The sequence below is a fragment of the Pithys albifrons genome, chromosome 7, assembly GCF_047495875.1.
Source record: "Pithys albifrons albifrons isolate INPA30051 chromosome 7, PitAlb_v1, whole genome shotgun sequence".
NCBI classification, from domain to species: Eukaryota; Metazoa; Chordata; class Aves; order Passeriformes; family Thamnophilidae; genus Pithys; species Pithys albifrons.
The window spans coordinates 24345034-24367752 of NC_092464.1; the positions used below are offsets into that span (position 1 = coordinate 24345034).

A 22719-nucleotide genomic window follows, 5' to 3' on the forward strand; every position below is an offset into this window, starting at 1 on the left:
CCTCAATTCAGTATGAATGTAAGAGTTTTGGAAGGATTTATTCACTGCTCTTGCTAATGGCATGAGGGTCAGATTTCACTTGCAGTGCATCAGCTGCAGGAAAAGTAAGTTCTGCATAAGCACAGCAGTTCTGCTCTCAAGGCAATGTGGTCTTTGCACACTATGCTGAACACTATTGATGTAGAGAAGGATAAATAATAGCTCCTTATTCCCTTCTTGGTGAATCCATTCTTAAGAAGAAAATCTCTTCACAAAGATGAGGGCTGCACCTATCAGACAGATCTGGATGACAAACATCACTAAGAACAGAAGGGAAATGAGAACAAGTAAACCTAAAGTAAAAAAAAATACATTAAAGTTGTGGGGAAAAAGTATCATTGCTTGTAAATTCTAAGAAGAGCTGCAGTTTTTGACCTTGCTTTTCTGTGCAAAAGTTTCTGTCCAAAACGACAGAATGGCATGAATCTATGCATATATTTGGAAATGTATGACTTCCATTTTCAGAGCTTTACGGTTTAATATTGAAGCAGTGCAGAAGTCTATTTGTCACAAGTGGCTATACATAGAAAATGCACAGAGCCTCCTCACAGTAGGGTGGGAACTTCAGCCCCTCAATGGCCTCAAAAAATCTCAGCAGGGTAAATATATAGCTGATTTTGTAAACACAAAGTAGGGTGAGACAGAATCCAGGAAACTCAAGCTAACTTCAGAAAATGTTTACATTGACTTTAAAAACTGAAAACAGTGTTTACATTAAGAGATTCTTTCTTCTTTTCTGGTTTAATATAGATTCTTTATTCAAATTTGTTAAAATTTAATATATAAACTTTCTAATTCTTAATCTGAATTTACCTGATGCAAACTTTTATTCATTAAATTTACTTGTTTTATCTAATGTTGCTTTTTAATAGTTGCATCTATTACTGCCTACATCACATTTCATTTTGTAATATGGAAATGTTACTATTTCAGTAGTTTTGCTGAAAACTGAAGTTATGGATACATTTTCATTTTTATGCAGCAATAATTGTTGCATTAGTTGATCTCATCTAGCTACTACAGTTTTTAAATGATGCACTCAAAGTATTATTCAACAATGTCTTTCAATGTCGTTTCACATTCTTGAACTGCCATAAGATTCTTCATTCTCTCTTGCATCAAAAAATGGATCACCTGCAAGGCCTTGAGAGTTTTAACAAATTAATTTGACACTGTTGTGTTCTGTGGCCAAAGCCAATGAATTGGATAGGCCCTTATATCAATACCATTTCTGAGGGTCATTGCTGTTCTTTCTATACTCTACTCCTCCAAAGCAGCTTGAATATTTGTTCACAGAAAGGGTTTGTATTTTTCAAACAGAGTATGAAAACCTGGAATGAGATCCTGGCCACAATGAAGTTAAAGGGAAGTTTTCCATCAGCTACATCAAAGTTAGGATTTCATAGCATGGAGATTCAATAATATTGTGTCAGTTCACCATCAGTAAAATTTTAAGCTAAACTCAAAGTGGCGCAATTTTCTAGCTGCACATTTTTCCTTCTTCATTTGTATGAAACGGTCTTTGCTAGTTAAGGGACTAAGGTCTGGAGATATCAAGCTTTGTGTTTTAAGATTTAGCTCACAGTATAAATAGTTTTACTACAAACTCATGGTTTTGATATTTTCAGATATCCATAATAATACAAATGGCCTCGATTTCTGTCAAAAATTATCCCATAAATGATTTGAATGCATCTGGCTACATTGTATGACACTATCTGCTTTTAATGTCCTCTAAAATTTCGGTTCAAACCATGTTTAAAGCTCATGACCACCTTCCCACAAAACAGAGAAATTCATAGTGGAATAACAGCAGGTTTTTTGTCCTCTCTGTTCCAGCTATGTAATTTTTTTCTCTAGAAAATCTAGTTGCATTTTTCATAAACTGATGTCCTCTTCACAGACTGGTGCAAACTAGTTTCCTGGAACTAGGTTATGCACTGACTTTGGTCCATTTAACAAGGTCAGACTGTTTATTCTTGACCAAATTCTTTCCCACTGTAAAAAGGTACTTTTAAACGCCACATTCCAAAACAGTGCCAGTAAGTCAATGAAGCATATTTTCCCACAAGAACTGACACCGTGTACAGGCCCCTTCCTATTTAATTCTTTTAGTGTTTAAATTATGTAAGGTGGAGGATGCCTTTAGTGTCACAAATCACTTAAATCTATCCATAGATTATTGGCACTGAAACTCCAGTGTCAGCTGTGCCTTTATTAACTTAAATTAGTTCCATTCATTTCAAAGCAATGCTGTCTGAACAGCATCAGACAGCAAAAAAGAAAAGACATTTAAGTACAAAATTTAAATATTAAATAAAAATTTGGCCTCCTGCAATAGCTGGAAGAAAATAGAAACCAGTAAAGCATTTCCAAATTTTAAGCTACATTTCTAAACTGGTTTTCATTTCATGGACCAACAATATAAATATGTAAACAAAATTAAGGCAAACACCACTACATTAAGAAGATACATCTGCATCTGATCCTCTCTCTGTTTAGATGTTATACTGAGCACGCTTTGAGATGTTACTCAATGTAACATGTCACCCAAATCTTCAGTAATCCTCTTCTGTATTTTAAGAATGACTTGATTGATTCTGTCCTTGCAAATGCAATATGAAGCAGAACTTCTAAGAGTCACATGAAAAAATGTCTGTCCGAATAAACTGGGATTAAAAAGCATCAGCTACGTATTTTTTCTGAGATGTACTGTCATTGAAATTACAATACCAGTAGCGGAAGTAAGGTAGCCAAAACTGCCCTGCCTCTAATGAACATAAAAACCACACATTATTCTTAAAAAATAATTTACTCTAGTACTCACACTGAAGGTGTTGAAAAACATAGTACAGAAAAGCATGTTTCATTATACTTTGATTCCAATAGAACACCTGAAATACACATCTCCCCTACACAGATTAAAAAAAAAAAAATCAAAGGTTCTCCTATACATTTTTTCACAGAAACTTTAACACCTTCAACATGACTCTAAAGTTTTTGTTCACCATCACTTAAGAAGTGCCAGGCTTTATGCCAGAGTGAACCAAATACCTACCCTGACTGTTCCTTGAAGCCAGTCAGTATCACTGGTGCTAATAAAAACCTGCCCTTAGTTTGTATCTATGTCATGTTGCTGATATTCCAAGCAGATTAAAAAATATTATGTAACTATTCTCTTAAAACTATTGCGAGAGAGAATTCAGGCAACTCAGGCTAACTTCAGAAGATATTTACATTGACTATAAAATCTGAAAACAGTCTTTTATTATGAGATGTTCATATCACTGTAGAAAGCCTCAATTGACTTACGGTACTCCCCACGATATTATACCTTGGGAACTCCCAATAGCTTCCATTTTCAAGTACATACCTTTCTTTTAGGGGTAGTAAGATTCACACAGGCTTAGGCCTTGCATTTTTTTATGCCCAAGATTTTTCTGCTATTTACATAATAACGTATATATGGACAAAACTTTCCATGTTTTTCAAAGACACAACATCCTCAGGTTGTATTAATTTATAGTATCTTCTGCCTGAAAATTTAATCAAAATAGGGGACTCATTAATTTTTTATAGGCTAGGTGAGGAGAGGCAAGCAGACATGAAATGATGATGGAAGTAAGGTATTTCTTCGTTTTGTTTCATAAAAAAGGTGTAGAAAATCCTGTTTTCCTGAACAAATCAAAGAGAAGGATATACTTTTCCTCTAGTACTCCACCCAGAAGCTCTCAGCTTTCCCAACATTTTGCTGTGTATGTTCCTGTTGACGTCTCTGTGTGACTTGTGTGTCTGCACTTGTGCATTGCTTCCCACTGCTTCTCTCACTCTCAAAGGTATTTTCTCAAACACCACTGGCTCTTCTGCATTTGCATTCAGATTTCAGTCAAACCTGCTCACCCACATAGCTTAGATTCCTAACTGGCCTTGCATATGTCATGTATTTTGGGTGATGGTTCATATTATTTCAGCTACATATTCCAGAAAAGTGCTTAATTGCTTTTACAGACTTACCCAAAACATACCACTGCTTTTATGTTTCAATAAGAATTAATTTCAGGGGAAGCTGTCCAAGCTCTGCCCGTATCTTGATGGAATGCTTGATAATAATGTTCTTTATGACTCACAAAGAGCCCAAATCACTTGGGCTGGATTCATCTCAGCTGACTTCAGATCTAAATGCCATGTAGATGTTCACACCTGAACTTGTCACCTTTGACAGCCAGAGCAAATAAGTACTTCTGGAGTGTGAAACAGCTGACCTATGTTAGCTGTCTTCTTTAAGCTAACTCACTCTACTATTACATTGATTAGGAGATTACTTTGATTACTACTAGGCTACTTCCTCAGTGGACTAGCTTAGCATTAGATGTCTACACTTTGTCAGGTAAACCCACTATTTCTATGTTAGGAGTACTGATATAGCCTTCTGAGTCCCCTTGTAGTTTTTCCTTCTTTGACCCTTTCCTTTCAACTACTTCTCGCATATCTCCAAGAAATGGCTTTTGCTTGTAACAATAATAGGTTGCCTGGGACACACCTTGATAGTTTTATTCTAACTGAGAATGTATAGTTTTCTCCATTTTCTTTTGGCAGCGCGTATATATATTTGATAGGTGCTCAGTGGGGATTGGCTGGACAATGCTGAGTTTGCTGAGGGATCTATCTCTGGACTTCCTATTCACCACTATTTATTCAGGTCAGCACTGGACATTGATACACTGAATTTCTTCAGTATTGGTTTTTATCCCCTCATTTCTCCCATCCCTCTGGGACAGTATCAACTCCCTCTTTTCAAAATCTTTTGCGAGTGTTGTAAGCATTTTTAATTTATGAGAGATTATCACCAATTTTTCCTCAAAAAGAGATGAGCTCTTCCAAATTAAGACAGTTTCTGCATCAACCAAGTTTGCATCAATCAACTTTCTGATTCCTGTAAGGAGAATTGTGATCCCTGCAGATCCATGCAGTGTGCATGATACAAATATACATCATTAGCTCATACCTAGTCAAAATGAATGCTGAGGCACACTATAGCTTTAATGATTTCCATATGCTGTCATAATGAATGTTAGATGCTGATTCCAGTCCCTTTTGTGCTGTTCTAAACAGCTACACAGCTAAACTCCTGTTCTGTCTGAAAAGCCCGATATAAATTTTCTCTTATGTTTGTGTGCAATTTGACTGAGATCCTGTAACTAGTGAAGTATTAATTTTTTAGAAGTTCTGCTATTGTCAGTCTTCTTGTTTCCTTGCTTTGTGGTATCTTCAGTCATCTCAAAACACTGCCTACTGCTAACAGCAATGACTGATGGGCTTCTCCATCAGCAGCCATGTGCCTCACTGCTGCTCTCAGTGATACTGTAGCAAGTTGGAGCTCTCTTTTTCTTGAGAAGAAACTTCTTTGCAGTACAATCACCCTGCACTTGTTTTCCACCTCCTCTGTGCACTCCACTGAATAAAATTCTTCCTTTACCTTAAGAAGGGATTTCCCAGTTCCACAATGTGCAACAGCTTAACAAGCACAGACAAAACTAACTGATACCTGTAGGTATCATCTGCTGTTGCTCCACACTCCTTGTTGACTCTGTGTCTCATCTAACTTCCAGACCAATACCATCTGCTATCATCATTGTGTTATCCAAAGATGATATTAAATTCCACATGCTGAACAACTTTTCATCTCACATATCACAATGCTCTTGGTCTGAAAGCTTTTAACTGAACAGGGGACCATTTCAGCTGCCCCAGTGGATAAGCCATAACCATCAGTCCTGTAAACTACATGAAAGGAGAATATAACAATCTTCTGAGGACAGATGCTTCTTTGTCAACATATTCCTCATGGTTCCACTTAGGATTGCACTTGCAATGAGAACTTCGCCAAGGCACTCAGTTTGTCCTATCCTCAAACTTCCCCTCATACAAATGACAGTGAAAACACTGTAGAGATTGAAGCACTTCTGAATGTCTGGATTTCATTGAGTGGCCTAAGTTCTCTACATACTACAGCAACCATCATCCAAATTTGTGGTGTTTCTGTGTCAGTACTGCCATGGAACGGTAAGATGTAGGATTTGTACCCAGTATGAGCAAAAGCAATTTTAAAAGCGTTTTGAAAAGGAATAGGCAAAGGGAGAAGAACTCCTAGGAACTATTTCCAACATGGAAAATTAAAAGGTCTTACTCTTCTGTTATTTTATACAGCTTTTCAGCTCAAATAATTTTGCAATGTTGGTCAATGCATTAAAAAATGTTCTCTAATGTTCTGTACAGGTGAGTGGCTGTGGAGACGACAGCTCTGTAGAGCTTAAAGTTTCTTGTTTTCAGTAGAAACCCCCCCAGCCATAGATTGTGTGTGCAAGGTAAAAGACCTCTTCTGGAAGCAACTCACCATCCACTCGGCATTCTTCCTCCTGTTCTGCAGAGCAAATATAGGTATTTTCAGATCATTTGTGCTAGAAATAATGCTGTTCAAAATGTTTCTTCCAAATCTTAAGTATAGCAGAAGAATCTGTAGAATAGGAGAAAGAAATACCGGGGACTGGCTTTTCCACTAGCTACTCAACTTGTCCCAGTCAAAGACCTCTTGTCCTGAATTTCATCCGAAGTATTTTTGAGAGTTAGTGTACATTTCCCCCATCCTTTGGACCCATTGACACTATCTACTTCTAACAGGTAAGGTGAAAAGCAAGTACAACAGCATTAAGGGTACTATTTATTCACTGTAATAAACTAATTCAAGATAAAGGTATTAATTTTGGATGATAATATCCACACAAAATACGATGCTGTCATTTCAGAACCATAGCTAAGGACAAAGCCCCAGAACTAGCTGAAGACATCTCTGTCTCTACATATTTCTTCAGAACTTAAGCTGATGAACAATGAACGAGCTATTTACATACCACATTTCCATGGTAACAATCTTGCTTAGGGCCCACATGGTACAACTTATATCTTTGTTAAATCAAGAAATATCTCCTGCTTTCCAAGCAGAAAAGTCTCTACTCTCATTATTCCTCTCTTAAATCCACAACATGACCTCAGAACACAATGAACTTGCAGGTGGTTGTTTTCCCTCCTTTTTTGCACCAGTTTGTTCCTGTTTCTGTACATACTAGATTAATTGCTCAAGTTTCATAATGCTAGTTTGGTTTTTTTTCTTTTTATCATCTGTTCTTTGTCACTCAGGCTCAGAAAATGATGAAAACTGTGATCCTGTTTCAAATCCATCTGAACATTAAAAGCAAAAATGTACTGAGTCCTCAGATAATAAGCATTCATACAATTTTTTAATTATTTTTTTTTCCTCTTTACTGGAAGGATACTACAAGATGCTGATGTTATCGCAATACTTGCCCTGGAGAGCAAAACTTGCTGACTGCAAATGAATTGTCCACAAACCAGCTCTTCTGTGCTGATCACAGATTTAAAGGGTATTTCATAGACTATGTATAGAACAAGTTTGTCTTGCGCTCATTGCAGAATTAGCAAAATCCAACGCAGTGGTTAATTCAGCTGTTCTGATTCACACTTAAATTCTACAGAATCCATTTTCAAATTCAGTTTTCCCAGTTTTGCAGTGGACAACTTTTATGTGCATTTTAGAACAACTCTAGGTTTTATTTTCAAATTTCTTCCTTAATTTTTTCAGTATGTCTCATTCAGTAACTTTCTGATGGTAAGCTTTGCATATTTCATAGAACCAGTTATACATTTTACTAGAACAATTTTGACTACTGCTACCCATCTGACAGATCTGAACAAAAACTTAAGTCCCTGCTTCTACCTCCAAGGTCTGACTTTCAGTCAGGAGCATTTTATTGAACTGTACTGGGAGTTTTTAATATGCACTAGTATCTCCTGGCTCATTTTGTAGTTTTGAAAAACATTCTGCAGTCATTTTTCATGACACTTATATTTAACTAAATTATTTCTTAATCTTGGCATTTATGTGATTTTTTCCTTGGTTTACAAACGATAGTATTTTTTGGTACTTACAAACAAAGAAAATTTATGAGATCAGAATCTCTTTTTCCATTGTCTTTCAAACACAGAATTGTTCTCCTTGAGTTTTAGACAAGCAAATTCTGTTGTAGCTGTATCATTCTCTGATTCCTTTCAGAAAGAAAATGTTCCATTCCTGTGGCAAATCTTACAGATCCCCAGAGTGTTTTGGCCTCTTTGCTTTACCTTGATTGCAAAATCCAATGACTATCAGGCTCTGTGGTATCTGTGTCTTGTAAGAATGCAAGTGTCCTTTGCCGTCTCTATCCCCTTCCCCTCTGTAGCTCCCAGTATTCAAGCCCACTCAGATGGATGGCTGTCCCTGACACATATGGCCTTATAGCAGATCTGAACAGCTGAGGCAGAGTATAAATTCTGAAGCACCGTCACAGCTGAGCTACCAAGAAAGGCTATGAGCAGTCCTCCTTTCTGCTCTTTTTTCTCATCATGTAGAGTACAATGCTGTAGTCAGCTTTCCTGGGATTTTCAGTAGGCATTTCTATTATCTGGGAAAATCTAAGTCTGCAGGAGGCACAAAGTAGAAAGATGATAACCATTGACAATCTCCTGACAGGTTCAATTTTATGTCCAGGTGTTTACTTCCACAGTAGTCTATGTTTCTGCTTACTTGCACATGCTGATTTTTCTGCTCAAGTCCTTGTTGAAGGTTATTTTTCTTAGCTACTTCCAAGTTTATCCAAGCTTTTCTGGCATCCTCTGTTTCATGGAAGGCCTTCTGTCCAGGTTTTCAGCAGTCAGGTTGCTTGTCATTCACTGATGACTTGCCAGGTTCATCCCATTTCCAGATGGGGAACATTGCGACCAGACTTCTCACTCCATCTGGACTGTTCCAACTTGCTGTCCCAGCAAGGATTCAACTTGTGCTTTCAGATCATCTTTCATTCCTGCTTGTGAAACTTTCAGGTTGCATTTTTACTTCTTACGGGGAAGTGAACAGCTCACAGTATTCTACATGAGGTCTCATCAACTAATTTGTGTTGTGGCATCAGTATTTTATTATTTCTAACAAAATATCCAACCTGTTAACAGTCTAAATTTCCATTTGCTCTTTTCATGCATCTAAATGGTGACTCATAGGCTCTATGAAATCTCTACAGCTTGCTACCCAGCTATTTTTAAAAACCCCAAACTGAGGAATTCATCTTGTAGCTCAGTAATTCTTTTAGTGGAATCTATTTTCCTCCAGATTTATGCACCTAAACGTTGAAGATGGGAAGCCTAGAGTTAACTAGTTGAATTCTTTGGTGCTCTATAATTTACTGCAATCTGGAAAATCTTGGGCTATTATACCTACATTACTTATCAAATTATGTATCTTACCACATTTTGCAAGTATGAATGTATACAGCAATATGTAACTGACTCTTTAATGCAACTACGAGGGCTTGGTCATCTGCTATCAGTCAGCATATAATAACAGAATATAATGGAAGTTAAATTAAGAATAGGAAATTGAAGGCTGGACATGAAGGAAACTTTCCGAGAGAGTTTATATAAAGATTTTGGAACAGGCTCCCGTGGGAAGTGATGAAATCCCTATTTCTTGGCACATTTGAAACTAATATGGGCAAACCATTAGAAATGCTTGTTTCACAATAGGACTGGATGATTTCTTGGGCTTTTAATTTTTGAGCTCCAGAATTCTGCACCAGCAATACTGAACAAGTACTATATATTGTTAGGCTAAGAGAAATGTCTTGGGGTGTACCCATACAAGGGAGTTCTCAATTATAAATACCTTCTACAGCAGGACTTTGGCCAGTGCACAGAGAAAATTTACTGCTACTTCCCTGCCACAGCAAAAATGTGTCAAGGACTCATTTTTATTACCTATTAAGCCCTAAGAGCATTTCTGTCAGCACTGTACAGACACCTGCCTTCACTCTGGAATAGCAGGAGCTACAAGGAGAGTATGCTATTTTGTCTACTCCTCTTCCTTTGGCTGTCTCACATTCAAGTACAAAACAGGCCCAAGCCTGCTTACTCAGTGTGCTCCAATAACAGCATAACCTGAGGCTGTATTTTAGTGTTTCAGGATGGTTTGAAATTATGTGGGAACAGTTTTATAAATACACAGAGAGAGACCTTGTCAAACAATCAAATTGTTTTTACAATCCAACCCACTCAATTATCACTGGGAGTAGATGTAAAAACAGACCCACTTAAATCAACAGAAAAATAGTACAAAGAAGATGTAAATCACTGGGTGGGGGAAACGCACCACATATTTTTACATCTGAAAACAGAAGATAGTAGTTCAGTCACACAAAAGCAGGATGCTCTTTTATAATATAGACAAAATACACAGCAGTAATTTTCTGCCTTCCCTTTTCCCATCTACAACCTCTGTCCCCATTCTTTTAGCAGATTAAGCACAGTCTGTTCTTTTAAAGCCAGTTCTACATCCTCTGGTCTGTTCACTGGGAAGGGAGGGTGCCAGATTTAAAACAAAATAAAGAGCTTTTCTCAGAGCACTAAAGTTAACTGCAGCCCAAAGTAGAATGGTTCAGAAAGTAAGCAGGTTAGTTTATGAAGGATGGGTACTTCAGCAATTATTACAGACAATGGTCCAGATACAAGCTCCAGCACTGGAACTTGCTACATTTCTGATTGCTGAAAGCTGTTTCTTACTGTCCTTCATAAGCATCCTCTGTTGAACATTATCCTTTTATAGAGCACATGGTCAACCTTTGGTCCAACTAAGCAAAAACTTCATTTGTTCTGATATGAACTGTGCTCAAAACTGTGCCTCCTTTCCTTTTTTTCCCCATCAGCACAAGGTAAATTTATACTGTAAGGCTGCACTGGTGCAGCTGCAGGGCTGCAAAACATGCTCAGACCAGTGTCGACCAACTCTGTCTTCACATACCGTATATTCTAAATGTTTGCAGCTCTGGAAGGGAGTTTTCTGGCAGAGAAAATAGTCTCATGTGGAGCCAATTAGCTTGTTTACTGTGAAATAATTTACTTTCTTTGAAAGATTAAAAGATAAGCTTTTTATGGTTCATGATAAACCTGGGCCTGAATCAGAGCAGAGGGTTGCATTCCCTGCATTCCTCTCAGGTCTCAAGGGTGAGTGGTAGCATCAGCTGCAGAGGAACAGCACAGAGCCCTGAACCCAAGCCTTGGCATGGAGGGGGTAAAAACACTTCAAACACTGATACAGATGCCCTTAGAAGTTTTGTTACAGTTAGATACAGAAACAGCCTTAAATGAACCAGTAGCTGGTTCATTTAACATCTTCAAAACACTGTAAGTCAGCATGAGCTGCGAGGTTTTGAGAAACATTTCCGCCTTTGAGTTATTCGGGTTCTCAGCTGAACACTTCAGATGTGGTTTCATAACTGACTCTAATAACTCTAAGACTGTGGCGTCTAGGGAATGGATGACCCCATCTTTCTGCTCTCTCTCCTGTCTCAGTGCTTTCAGTCATGTGGCTGCGCAGTGATTTGCATCCACTAATCCACCTGAAAATTAGTAACTACTTTTTACAGGGATTATTTTCAGTCAAGACTACAAGGAAGCAACCACTAATGCCAACTCAAGTGAAGTGAGCGGAGTGTGTAGACAAAAGAAGGGCCATCCTTCCAGCAGCAGCAGAAATGTTACATCTACTTACGCTGACTGTGAAACAGTACCTGTAGATTATCTCTAGGATGTGTCTCTAAAAATAACAATCTTTCCAGAAATCCTCTGTCTCTTTATGAGAGCAGCTGGCACTACTCTTCCAGACAAGCCTTAAGCAATTCAAAGTTTCTTAAAATGGGCAACAAAAATCAATAGTCAGTTTTGAAAATTATCTTACAGGATCACAAGGCAGATGAATATAAGAAACTTCTAATTTCCTATCTCTGCTCACATGTATTTCCATACTGCCCTTTGATTAATACTGTAACATTGAACAACCTGTTTTGCCATTATTTGCATATAGATCTGAGCCCTCTTAGGGAAACATCTGATCTGAGTGACAACATCATAAATATATATTAAAATGTTTTTGGTCAGCTGCAGATTTTACCGTCAATGTGCTGATAATGATTTTAGTTCTTAACATGACTCCAGAGATAAATGACTCATTTTATGTGATGGAAATAACTTTCCTGCAGGGTGTTGGGAGGATGCAGTAAAGATCCCTCGAGATGTTAAAATATCACAAAAATTCAGTCATTTTTTTACGAAGCCAGATACATGGACTTTTTATGCAGAACTGTGTACTAGGAGGGAAGACAGATTTTTTCTTCAATAAACCAACCAGTTTTAATCATACTGCATTCTGCATTCCTAAATAGCTACAAACTCTCAGCAGCAACGTGGGCAAGCTCAAAAACATGTATTTTCAACCACTGGATATCTGTCTGTGACTAATTTTCATTTTCAGGAACGTTTGGGTGGACTGGAGAAATGCACCATAATGCAAGAACTGGAGATGAGGGCCCAAATCTCAGGTAATGTGCTTCCTCACACAGCAAAGGCTCAGTGCATACCAAAACAATGTCACTTCCACCTGTCAGAGGGAGGAAGAGCTATGCTCTTATCAAATCATGCATGAGATTAAAGCCAGTGTCATCATACTGATATCATTACGACATTCTTTAACACAGTCCAGATCGTGAGTTAGTTTAACCAGTGGCAGGTGGTTGCTTAATTTCCATAGGTCTCCTCCGATGTTTGATGGTAACTGTGAGCTTTTAAACAGATTGCCAAACCAGGTCCATTTAGAGATAGTCAATGTATGTCAGGTTAAATCCACACTGCACGAAACTTCTGGTCTGCTGGAACACACCCAGCATAGGAATGGACTCTGCAGGGTGTACTACATGCAAGTAAGTATGTGGATTTTTGGAAGAACAGTATGAGAAAGTGGTGGCCATAAAAAAAGGGAAAAAAAGAGACAAAACCAAGGTACAGAGAAATAAAGTTCTTTGCCTGGGCTCTCACTGGTCACATTGACTCAGACAAGAGTTAAAATTTACAATATTTACTAAACAGGTGGCATTTATTAGAAAATTACAACGCAACAGTGGGCAGAAAATGGGAAGGTACTTGTTCCTCTTTGGAAGAGGCTTTTCCTATCTTCTTTTGTTGTTTTTGTTGCTGTAATTTATTTATTTATATTTATAAAGTAAGCCCAGTTAGAGAAAATTATTTTATGCTCCCTTGCTACTATCCCAACAAAATGAAATCCAAGTTCCTGCATGATGTGACATTTGCACTGAAGTGACTGCCAGAAATGGATAGAAAGCTTTAACCCTGAAGAAACACTCAAATAAAATACTAGCATAATGTAAGATTATTTACTGACAGCAACTGCAGGATTTTTTGTCTCTTTGATTTTTAAAAATCTATTTAGCCAGGTCTAGTATTCAAAAACTTAGAGCATTAGCAGAGAAAGTGATGTCGGGGAAATCTGAAAACAAGTGGGTTTTTTAAAAAAGGAAGACATAAACCAATTTTGTTGGCATTTCATGGGGAAAAACCCCTCAGTAGTGCTGACACCTAAGATAAAACATATGTTCTCAAAAAAGTATTATTAAGTGTGTTACAACTGCTAACATTTTGCCAGTTTTGTTCAAGATCCTGATGCAGGCCGGGTTTTAAAAGCTGGACAGCCCCTATTCCATCTAGATGCTGTGATCACAACTGTCTGCACTTATCTCATTTAACATTCTTGTGTGCAATGATTCAGCTTCATTTCCTTTCTTTGAGGCAGTTACAAGTCAACAAAAATAGATAAATGGATTATTTCTTTTTCATAATACAACTTAAGATTTTCCAGACACCCACTTGCTCCTTTGCTCAGAGAAAGTCAGAACTATGTGCCTATTTTTCTGCATCAGGAAAAAAGAGACAGTTCTTTAGCTGTTGCTATCAAGCTCTAAAATTACAGTCACATCAATCCACCTCCTCTGTCCTATGGAGCTTCTCTGTTATCACAAAGCTTATTCAGAATTTCCCCAAGGGCCAAGACCAACACTAGAAAAAGAGTCTAACTTTGTCTGAAACCAAAAGCATGCCTTATTGCCCACCATCTGAGATACCCCCGCCTGACCTCATTCTTTCTAGTTGCTGTTATTTCAGACCCGTATCAGTTCTCAGTCTGAACACAGCTGGGAGCAGTGATCTCCACCCTGCCCCCCCAAGCCTGCGTAACATTAGTTTGAATCTTTTATTCATTCACTGACAGAAATATCAAGAGGTTTCTTTAAATGACAGCAATATGCCTGGATGACCAGTCTGCCAGAGGGATTCTTTAGCATTGTGTAAATAACTGGCTGTTAGAGAGAGACTGCTTTGAAGTTACCATTTGTAGCACCCAGAGAACTTGGGCTGGATCAGTTTTTACAGGATTACTTTCATGGCAAGCTCTTTTCTTCCCATCTGAAGAGCTCCTTTGTGAGCAATGAATGAGGATGCATCTTGGGAATGATCTGATACTTCAAAAGATGAGTCTTGTAGTTTATCTTGCAGTAAGATTCTCTTCTGAAGGAAACACTGCAGAGCCCTTGTATCGATCACAACAACAGCACATGCAACGGGCCTTTTTTTATCACTGGGCTGTCCACACTATCACTTTTCAATATACTGCAAAGCCAATCCTTGCAAGCTAGAATTTTATTAATTGGTACATGTGTAGACTTACTGTGTCTTTTATAATGCCACTTTTTTTTTCTGCAAACACTTCAAAACAAAGCTGGTCTTGCTGTAGTCAATGTAAATTTACTCACTGCCTGGTGAATAACTACAATTTAGACTGTTTTAGGAACAGTATAGTCAAGAACATCTTTAAGTTTAAAAAAGCAGAAGTTTTAGTTTATTGGGGTTTTTTCAGTTTTGTTTTCTGCACTAAGTTTCAATGGAGGGGAAAAAAAAAGAATTTGCACACCCAAACAGCTACTCAAGGGTAAAACTTAAAATCAGAAAAGGAAAGTAGAAGTTTCTAACCAGCACTCAGTCTACAGGAGCAATGGAGACCGACATTTAAAACCAACCACAGTCAGCACATTTTAAGCAACACTCCCCTATAGGTTTCTACATACCCAGAGAAAAGTTTATTTTGAAGGTGCTGAACACTAAATGCATTAAAACCCATAAATTTTTAAATTTAGAAAGCATGAATTTGTTTTTGTTTGTTTCTTTGTTTGTTTTTTTTAAATAAGAAAATAATGATATGCTAAGATCTAGATGTGAAAGCCATTCTTCATGCCTATGCCCAGATACTTGATTATCCTTGGTCACTGAGTAATTCAATTATTTTAACACTCTTTAGCACACCTGCAATGACACCTGAATGCTTATGTGAACACAGTACAAACTTTAATGTAGCTAATTCCTCAGTCTGAACAACTCTTGTTCACAGCAGTGCAAAGGGTACTAACCAATGGGTTTTAAAACATGATTTCTAGCATGCAAGTATTAGATACTTGAGCACATGCACATCCTTTAGAAAGCAATCCTTTAGAAGGCAGTGTTCCCTTACAAGCAGGTCTCTTGCCGGGGTAGATGCACTCTAATTCTGGGTCTTTTGACATTCCTTCCTATGAAGGCTACATGATCATTGACAAACTCCTGCTCAGTTCTGTAGATATTTTTCCTTAGTTTATACAGACTGTTTCTAAAACATTCTGCTAGAAATCTGACACTATTCTGCAATTTTACCTCAAATAATTTTATGGATCAATTGAAGCTGCTATTGACTAATAATTGGGAAACAAAAAATTACACCAATTCAGAAAGAACCTTTCTCTCCTTTTTCTTCAAAGTTCTGTTTTGAAGTACATGACCAATCTTCGTGGATCTCAGTGGACAGATTCCTTCAGCTTTGGATTAGACTACATCCTACAGGCAATGAAAAAAACTATCCCCCAAACACAGGTTTGCATAGGCTTCATGTGACAAGGATACTTTCCCATGCTTAGTAAAATGCTGATGATCTAATTTTCTGTGGCTTCCTGCCTCCATTCACACCGAAGCCAGATGTTCATAGTTACATCACATAATGATGGGAAGACCCTTGTAGTAAATAATAAGAACAAATTGCTTTTTATCAATATGACCCATTTTAATTTCTACAATATGATGTAAAATGCAAAGGGCATCCTTTCAGTTTCTTTTCTCAGCAGTTCTCAGTTTTCTGCCATTATCGTAAGTGATACTGTCATGGCAGTTGTGATACTCAGAATAGAAAAGGGAAGCAAAAAAACCTCATGAGCAGGCAACAAACCTGAATGATACCAAACATGCAGCATGGCTGCTCTTCAATATGCATCAGAGATGCTGCCCAAGTTAACAGTAGCTGATTCTGGGGACAGGGCCAGCAAGTACGGAAATGGGCTCAAAACATGAGGAGCTGGGAGGGCATCTCCGGCATTAATAGAGCAGAGGGCAAGACCTTCTGTAAATGAGCTCATGTCTGAACTAAAGACAACCAGAGAGCTGCTGTGAGAGGGGCAACAATGTCAGGGGTCCTAGTGCTACTGGGGGTGCTCTTTACCAGCTGCCTTGGGAAATAGCTGTGATTTTGGCTTCCTCCAGCAAAGCACTATTTGGAATTCTTCAGTAACATGCGGAAGCGAGCACTGAATCCATACTCACAGAGATGGAAAACCAAAGCATGACAGTGTGGCATTTTCACAACTACCTGTGTGGTTTTTTTCAGGCAAGACACCTAGGGATCAGCAAGAGCTTTATCTTAAAACAGATACTTCAGAAACTTTAACCCTACCAGTTCTGACTTAATGTACAAAGAAAGTCAGTATCACTAAAGAAGCTCCACTGATGGAGTTTCAGAAAACTACCACATACCTATCCTTCACTAATTAGTCATGATTTAATTTAGAGCCAGTAATCAGTAATTGATTACTTGTACAATGCAACCACAACAACTTCAATCGTGCCTGGAAAGTAATTGTTTTCAGAGACAAAAGTTACTTCAGTTGTAGAGATGGTTCACAGTGCTAGGTTAAAAGAAAAATAAAAGCCTTCAGGGACTCACCACTGAGGTAAGAGCCATTTGAAAACTGTAGATTCGCGCAAGGCCAAAGTCAGCTAACTTTATCTGTCCATTGCTGGTTACAAGGATATTTTGAGGTTTCAGGTCCCGATGCACTACACGATGCGAATGCAGAAAATCCAGTCCCCGAAACAGCTGAAGCATCATATCCTATATATAAAGAAGAAATGAACACACCATTATCAAGACAAGGTGGCAGTCAAACAAGTAAACTTCCTGTCATAATCTGTGAAACTAATTTAATAAATACTGATTTAAATATGTGCATGGGAGATAAAACCAACTATTAATATAAAACGGACAGGATGTTAGAACCAACAGACTTGAATAGATAGCCTTAGTGCACTGTTTCTAGCTAATTGAGGCTGATTGACAAAAGCATAAAGATTAGTCAATACACTTAAGAGAAACAGCAAAAGTATGTCTGTAAATCCCAGGACCACTTCAAAAGAATGCTGTTCAAGTAAGGAGAACACATAGCAGCTTTTTATTCTTAACTTTAAACCACACATCACTTACTATCTTCCTAGATTATGCTTTGTCCTGTCCCAGTGAAGTGCAATTTTATCACTCATTTCAACTGGCACAAGGATCTGTTTCAATAAGAAAAACTGTTTAAATTACAAACTTCCCAGGATTTAACGTCAGAGAGAGAAAAAGTTCACTTGGTAAAATCTGTTGTATAGAATTAACTGCACAGGACAGCAACTATCTTTAGATGAAAGTTTAGCATTAAATTAGTGTAATAATTGTAACTAACAGTTCTGATTTTTCTTTCTGTTTTGTTATAGTGATACAATCTTTTATGACATTTCCACAGCTGAAGAAACTATTTCATCTATACTCATGGTTTCACATTAATCTTAGTAATGTGAAAAGAATGAACTAACAGTCTCAAAACCAAATACCAGAAATCCCCTGAATTACAAATTAGAAGGATACTGTCAACTTGAGAATTATAATTGCAAAACAGGCAGTTACAAGAAGATGCTGCAACAAGAAAGAAACAAATGGATAAAGAAAACCTTTATCTTCTGTATGCACTTGACTTGAGCTCATGAAATTCCAGTTCTGTTTCCTGGTGGCATATGCTCTTTCCATAAGCCATGCAACAGTGTGTCTACCAATCCTGTTATTAGCAACCAAAATGATCTTGGAGAGGGGTGTGGCATGAAAGATGAGAAAAAGGAAGAAGGATAAATTTGAAGTTGGTTGCTTTTGTTCTTCTCTATGGACTTGGGCATGTTTCAAGTAAATATTCAAGGCACACTATTAAAAGGAATCACTATCTGAAAATTGGTTTAAAAATACCTCAAAACATTCAGCTTGGTAATATTGCTTTAGTTGGATGCATTTTTAAGGTACACTTTACAGACATTGCTATATAATTTAATACAAAATTATTATTTTCCTGTAATGCTTCCCGATGATCTTTACAGAAAATATTATAAAATATATATAGATATTAAAGTTGAAAGCTCTCAACTGACCTCTGATAAAACATGGCCATCTCTGTATATAGCTCACAAATAAAAGCTTTTATTTGAAGACTCTGATGGAGACTTTACTATGAAGCAATGGGTGCCGTGACAGCGTTTAATTATTATCACTTCTGAAGGATGCTGGTAAACTGAGAACCCCATATCCTGCTAGCTGATGCCTTTTATTTCCTTTGCTTTCCCAATAAAAATTGAGATCTGGTAATTTTGATAACTGTTGTAATAGGGACTAGACCTTTAAAACACATATACAAAGTGTACTTAATCCTCTTATATTTGTATAATTTTCCTTCACAGTTCAGAAATTTGTGTAAGAACTAGGACTACAGCTCTGCAGGTTTCAGTCAGCAGTAGAATGAATACATGCCATGTCTGCTCACTCCGTGCCATTATAACTTATATCGAACCCACCAGTCTTTGGATCAGTCTTGCTGATCTGAAGAACATCCCAAGAACATTTAAGTACATGATTATTTTAAGTATGGACTTAATTGTTTCACTGAATGTGGGCCTATTTTTTCTTTTTTATTCCAGGTAGACATAATATCAAATAAGAAAATACTTTAAAGAACTGAAGGATTAGTCACTAGACCCTGGCAAGTCCCTTTTTGGTGACATTTATACATCCTACTCATTTGTCAAGTATGTAAACTCATTTCTGTGGTTACCAAACATATCAAGAATATTTTTTCCTGCAACTGATGCTGGTTTTGTTTCGACTTTCTTCCTCAAGCACAGCAAACACACTTCTGCTCTGTTCATAGCAAGTTGCAAGCAATATCTTCAGTTTCTAAATTCAGTCTTCTTCCAGGCACAGGTAAAAGAAGAAAATATTTGAAAATGGAAACTGGTATGCCTTTCTCTCCCTCCATAGTGCTCAAAAGTTGAGTATCAATTACAGAAGCTCTTTTCACACAGAAAAAAATGAGATTTGCTGCAGAAAAGTGTAAATCTAACAGGTGTTAGAATGAAGAAGAAAAATGTGCTATATTTTGTCTTCCAGAAAATCCAGAGTTAGCCCATATAAGTGATTTTCTCATTTATTTTGGACTGATTATGCTTATTACTTACTGTTACAGGTATGAACACATTTCAGTTCAAAATTCCATTGGAAGAACAGCCCAAAGTTTTGTGTGTGCAAAGAAGGGCACTTGGATGTAAAAAGACTACTTGACATTTTAAATTCATTATTGTCCTGTTTTTACATTCTCAGTATGTTAGGAAAAGAGCAGAAGCCAAAATCACAACATGGGCTTATTATTATGCACTTTAAATAGAGAGTACCAAGTAGTACAGCTTAGAATTTGATACTTGTTTGCACAAATGGATTTTCAATATCAAAGCAAACAAAAGAGAGAGCTTTTGGATTGTTTTTTATCCATAATGAATGATTAACTTTGTGCTGTACATAAGCCTAGTCAAAAACCTCAGTTTGAGAAATTACTTCATTTTCTTGGTCAGCTACTTGCAAGGAACATCAGACTCGGTCTGGGCTGTGCTTTCTTTGACACTGCAGCTAACACCAGCAGATACAAACCTTTGCTAGTAAATTGGATAAAGATCGTCAACACGCACCAGCCAGATCACTACCTAATTAAATCAGGATAATTCCACTCATCTGACGGAAATGGATCCATTTTTATTAGTGATGTATTATCTCAATTACCAAGATCTAGAAATAACTGTAAGAGTTATTGAGTGCCTCAAGGATTAGTTTTTTCTATATCTGCTTTTCCCTGAGATATTTTCTGTGGTAGACAGGCATACTGCATACTTTGGAATCACACATAAAATCGTATTTCAAAAGTTAATTGAAAAGTTATCAATTCTATTTGACAAACAAGAAGTGTCATGCCTTAGGAAATTTAAGGAACAAGCTGTAATGAGTCATGATCAAACCTCTACTGACGTCTATCAGATGTTCTTTGGATATTGTATGTTTACAAACACAGACCCAGAATGTGCCTGTTTTTTCAGATTAGAGATTTCTCCCAACCTCCAATTGCTTGAGTTGATGATATGTACATTATCCCACTCAGATTACTTTCAGACAACTATGTCTTTACAATTTTTTCCTTTTCAGGCTACATTTTCAATGCAGTCTATGCACAAATCTAAAACATTTATCTATAACTCAGTTGAAAGCTGAGCTATTTTGGGATGCAACAAACAAATACACTTTCTTTAGAGGCAAATACATAGATTTAATTTTGTAAAAGCCTCATAATGGAAACAGGAGCAAAAATGCTGCATGTTATGAAATGCTGCATCTTCATCTGTTCCACCATATATGGTATTGACAATGACAGCTGAGTCTGATACTTACTGAATTTATCAGCACTGAATATCAGGACCAAACTACAATGAACTTTTCAAACAGCACCATATTATGTCATGAGTCTCAATAATACACAAAAATATGTCTTGCATATTCTTCTGGCACCAGTGAGGATGGGGGTAGGCTTGGGCGAGGCTGAGCAGCTGCTGCTCCTGCCTTTGCCAAAGGGAGATTCACAGATCCTATTTCCCAACTCAGGGGCAGCAAAAGCAGAAAGCTCTGTTTTCCTACAAGCTTCTGTCTCCACCTTGTCCCATCCCCTCTTAACTCTATGTTTCACTGACCTCTCTTAATCCTCCTCCAGTGTTTGATCCACAAATCCCTTCCAAGCCATTTGCTCTCAAATTCCACTCTGATCCTTTAAGAGTCACCGACCTTCTTGACTTCCAACAAAAATACCTGTCAATTATCTGCAGTAACTTACTACTTGTTTAAGACCAGCCAGACTCTCTGGAGAAGGACTCTACCTGCCTAATCCAAAAGAGGACGGTATGGCTGTTGACCCAAACAGTCCACTGTCTACTCGAAGAAATTAAAACTGTGGAGCTGGTTGTGGTGTTGGTTCCTATGCAGGACTGTGGGGGCTTCTGTCAAGGGAGATCAGGGGCTGTCCCTGCCAGAAACACTCAGCTTCAACCACCTGTGATGGATCCACTGCAGCACATGGCAGGGCCCATCACCCAGGATGGTGGTGCTTCTGTGAAAATATAATCAAGGAAGGGCAGGAAAGACTGAAGCAAAAGAGGAGAAGGCAACAAAAGGAGTGAGAAACAGTACAGGGAACACCCGAGGTGAGAGAAAGAGGAAGAGAAGTAAGAGGAGAAAGCGGAGGTACTCCATGGTGGAGCAGATACCCCCACTGCAGCCTGTGGAGAAACTGCATTAGAGCAGCCAGACATTCCTGAGGGAACTGCAGCCTGTGGAAAGGACCCAGGCTGGAGAGGACAGAAAGTGTGAGAAGGGAGCAGGAGAAAGGAGCTGCTATAGACTGCCCACAACCCCTTACATCCCATTCTCCTGTGCTGCTTGGAGTGGGGAAGAGTCAGAAGTTATATACAGCCTGGAAAATGGCAGGGAAGGTATTACATCTGCCTTTTTTTCACCACAACCTGAATTAGCGATTAAGGATCTATCTTGACTGCTATTAGACTACGTTGATTTTCCCCAAGAGGAGTCTATTTTGCCCATGACGGTGATTGATAAACAATCTCCCTCCCTTTTTTCAGACCATGAGCTTTCTTGCTTCTTGTTCTCTGCTTGCTGTAGCTGAGGTAGAGGAAGTGATGGAGTGCCTGGGTGGAAGTTTGACTATTAGGCTAGGCTAACCCCTTGCTGTGGTAAAGGTATGGATGCTGCATTTTGTCTTGGTAAAAGGGAACACAGTAAGATGCAACCTGAAGGAAAACACCAAAATAAATACGTCCTCAGAGAACACATGCATCTCAAGGCAACAAACACTTATGACTGGCTGCTTGTTATGTGAAGCTCACACATTTCCTCCACTGGCTACTACAAGAAGAAAGAAAAACCTTTAACCAGATTGCTCTTTGTTATAGTGATAGGACTTCCTAACACCAAAGAGAGTAACTCCGTTGTATCATGAAATAAATGCAACAAAGGCAATGTATGGCTTTTTTTTTTTAACCTGTCCTTTTCCTTCTTTCTTCTCAATTTCTATGCTAACATTTCATAAAGCACAACAATCCTTTAGAATCTTCTAATGTTTCTCCTTCTTGTCTGTGGTGTATCTCATGCACCTGCACAACCACTTGCATCCTTCACCCAGTTTATGTCTATCTGTA

General features: G+C 37.9%; 1 protein-coding gene across 4 annotated transcripts in view; it reads right to left on the reverse strand.

Moving 5' to 3' along the window:
- Window positions 1-22719, reverse strand: part of CDK6 (cyclin dependent kinase 6) — a 135810-nt gene that overhangs the window by 62008 nt on the left and 51083 nt on the right. For all 4 annotated transcript variants that reach the window (XM_071560702.1, XM_071560703.1, XM_071560706.1 and 1 more), the window contains one exon: window positions 17063-17230. In XM_071560702.1, the coding sequence (XP_071416803.1) occupies window positions 17063-17230 (168 nt within the window). The remainder of the gene's footprint in view (window positions 1-17062; window positions 17231-22719) is intronic.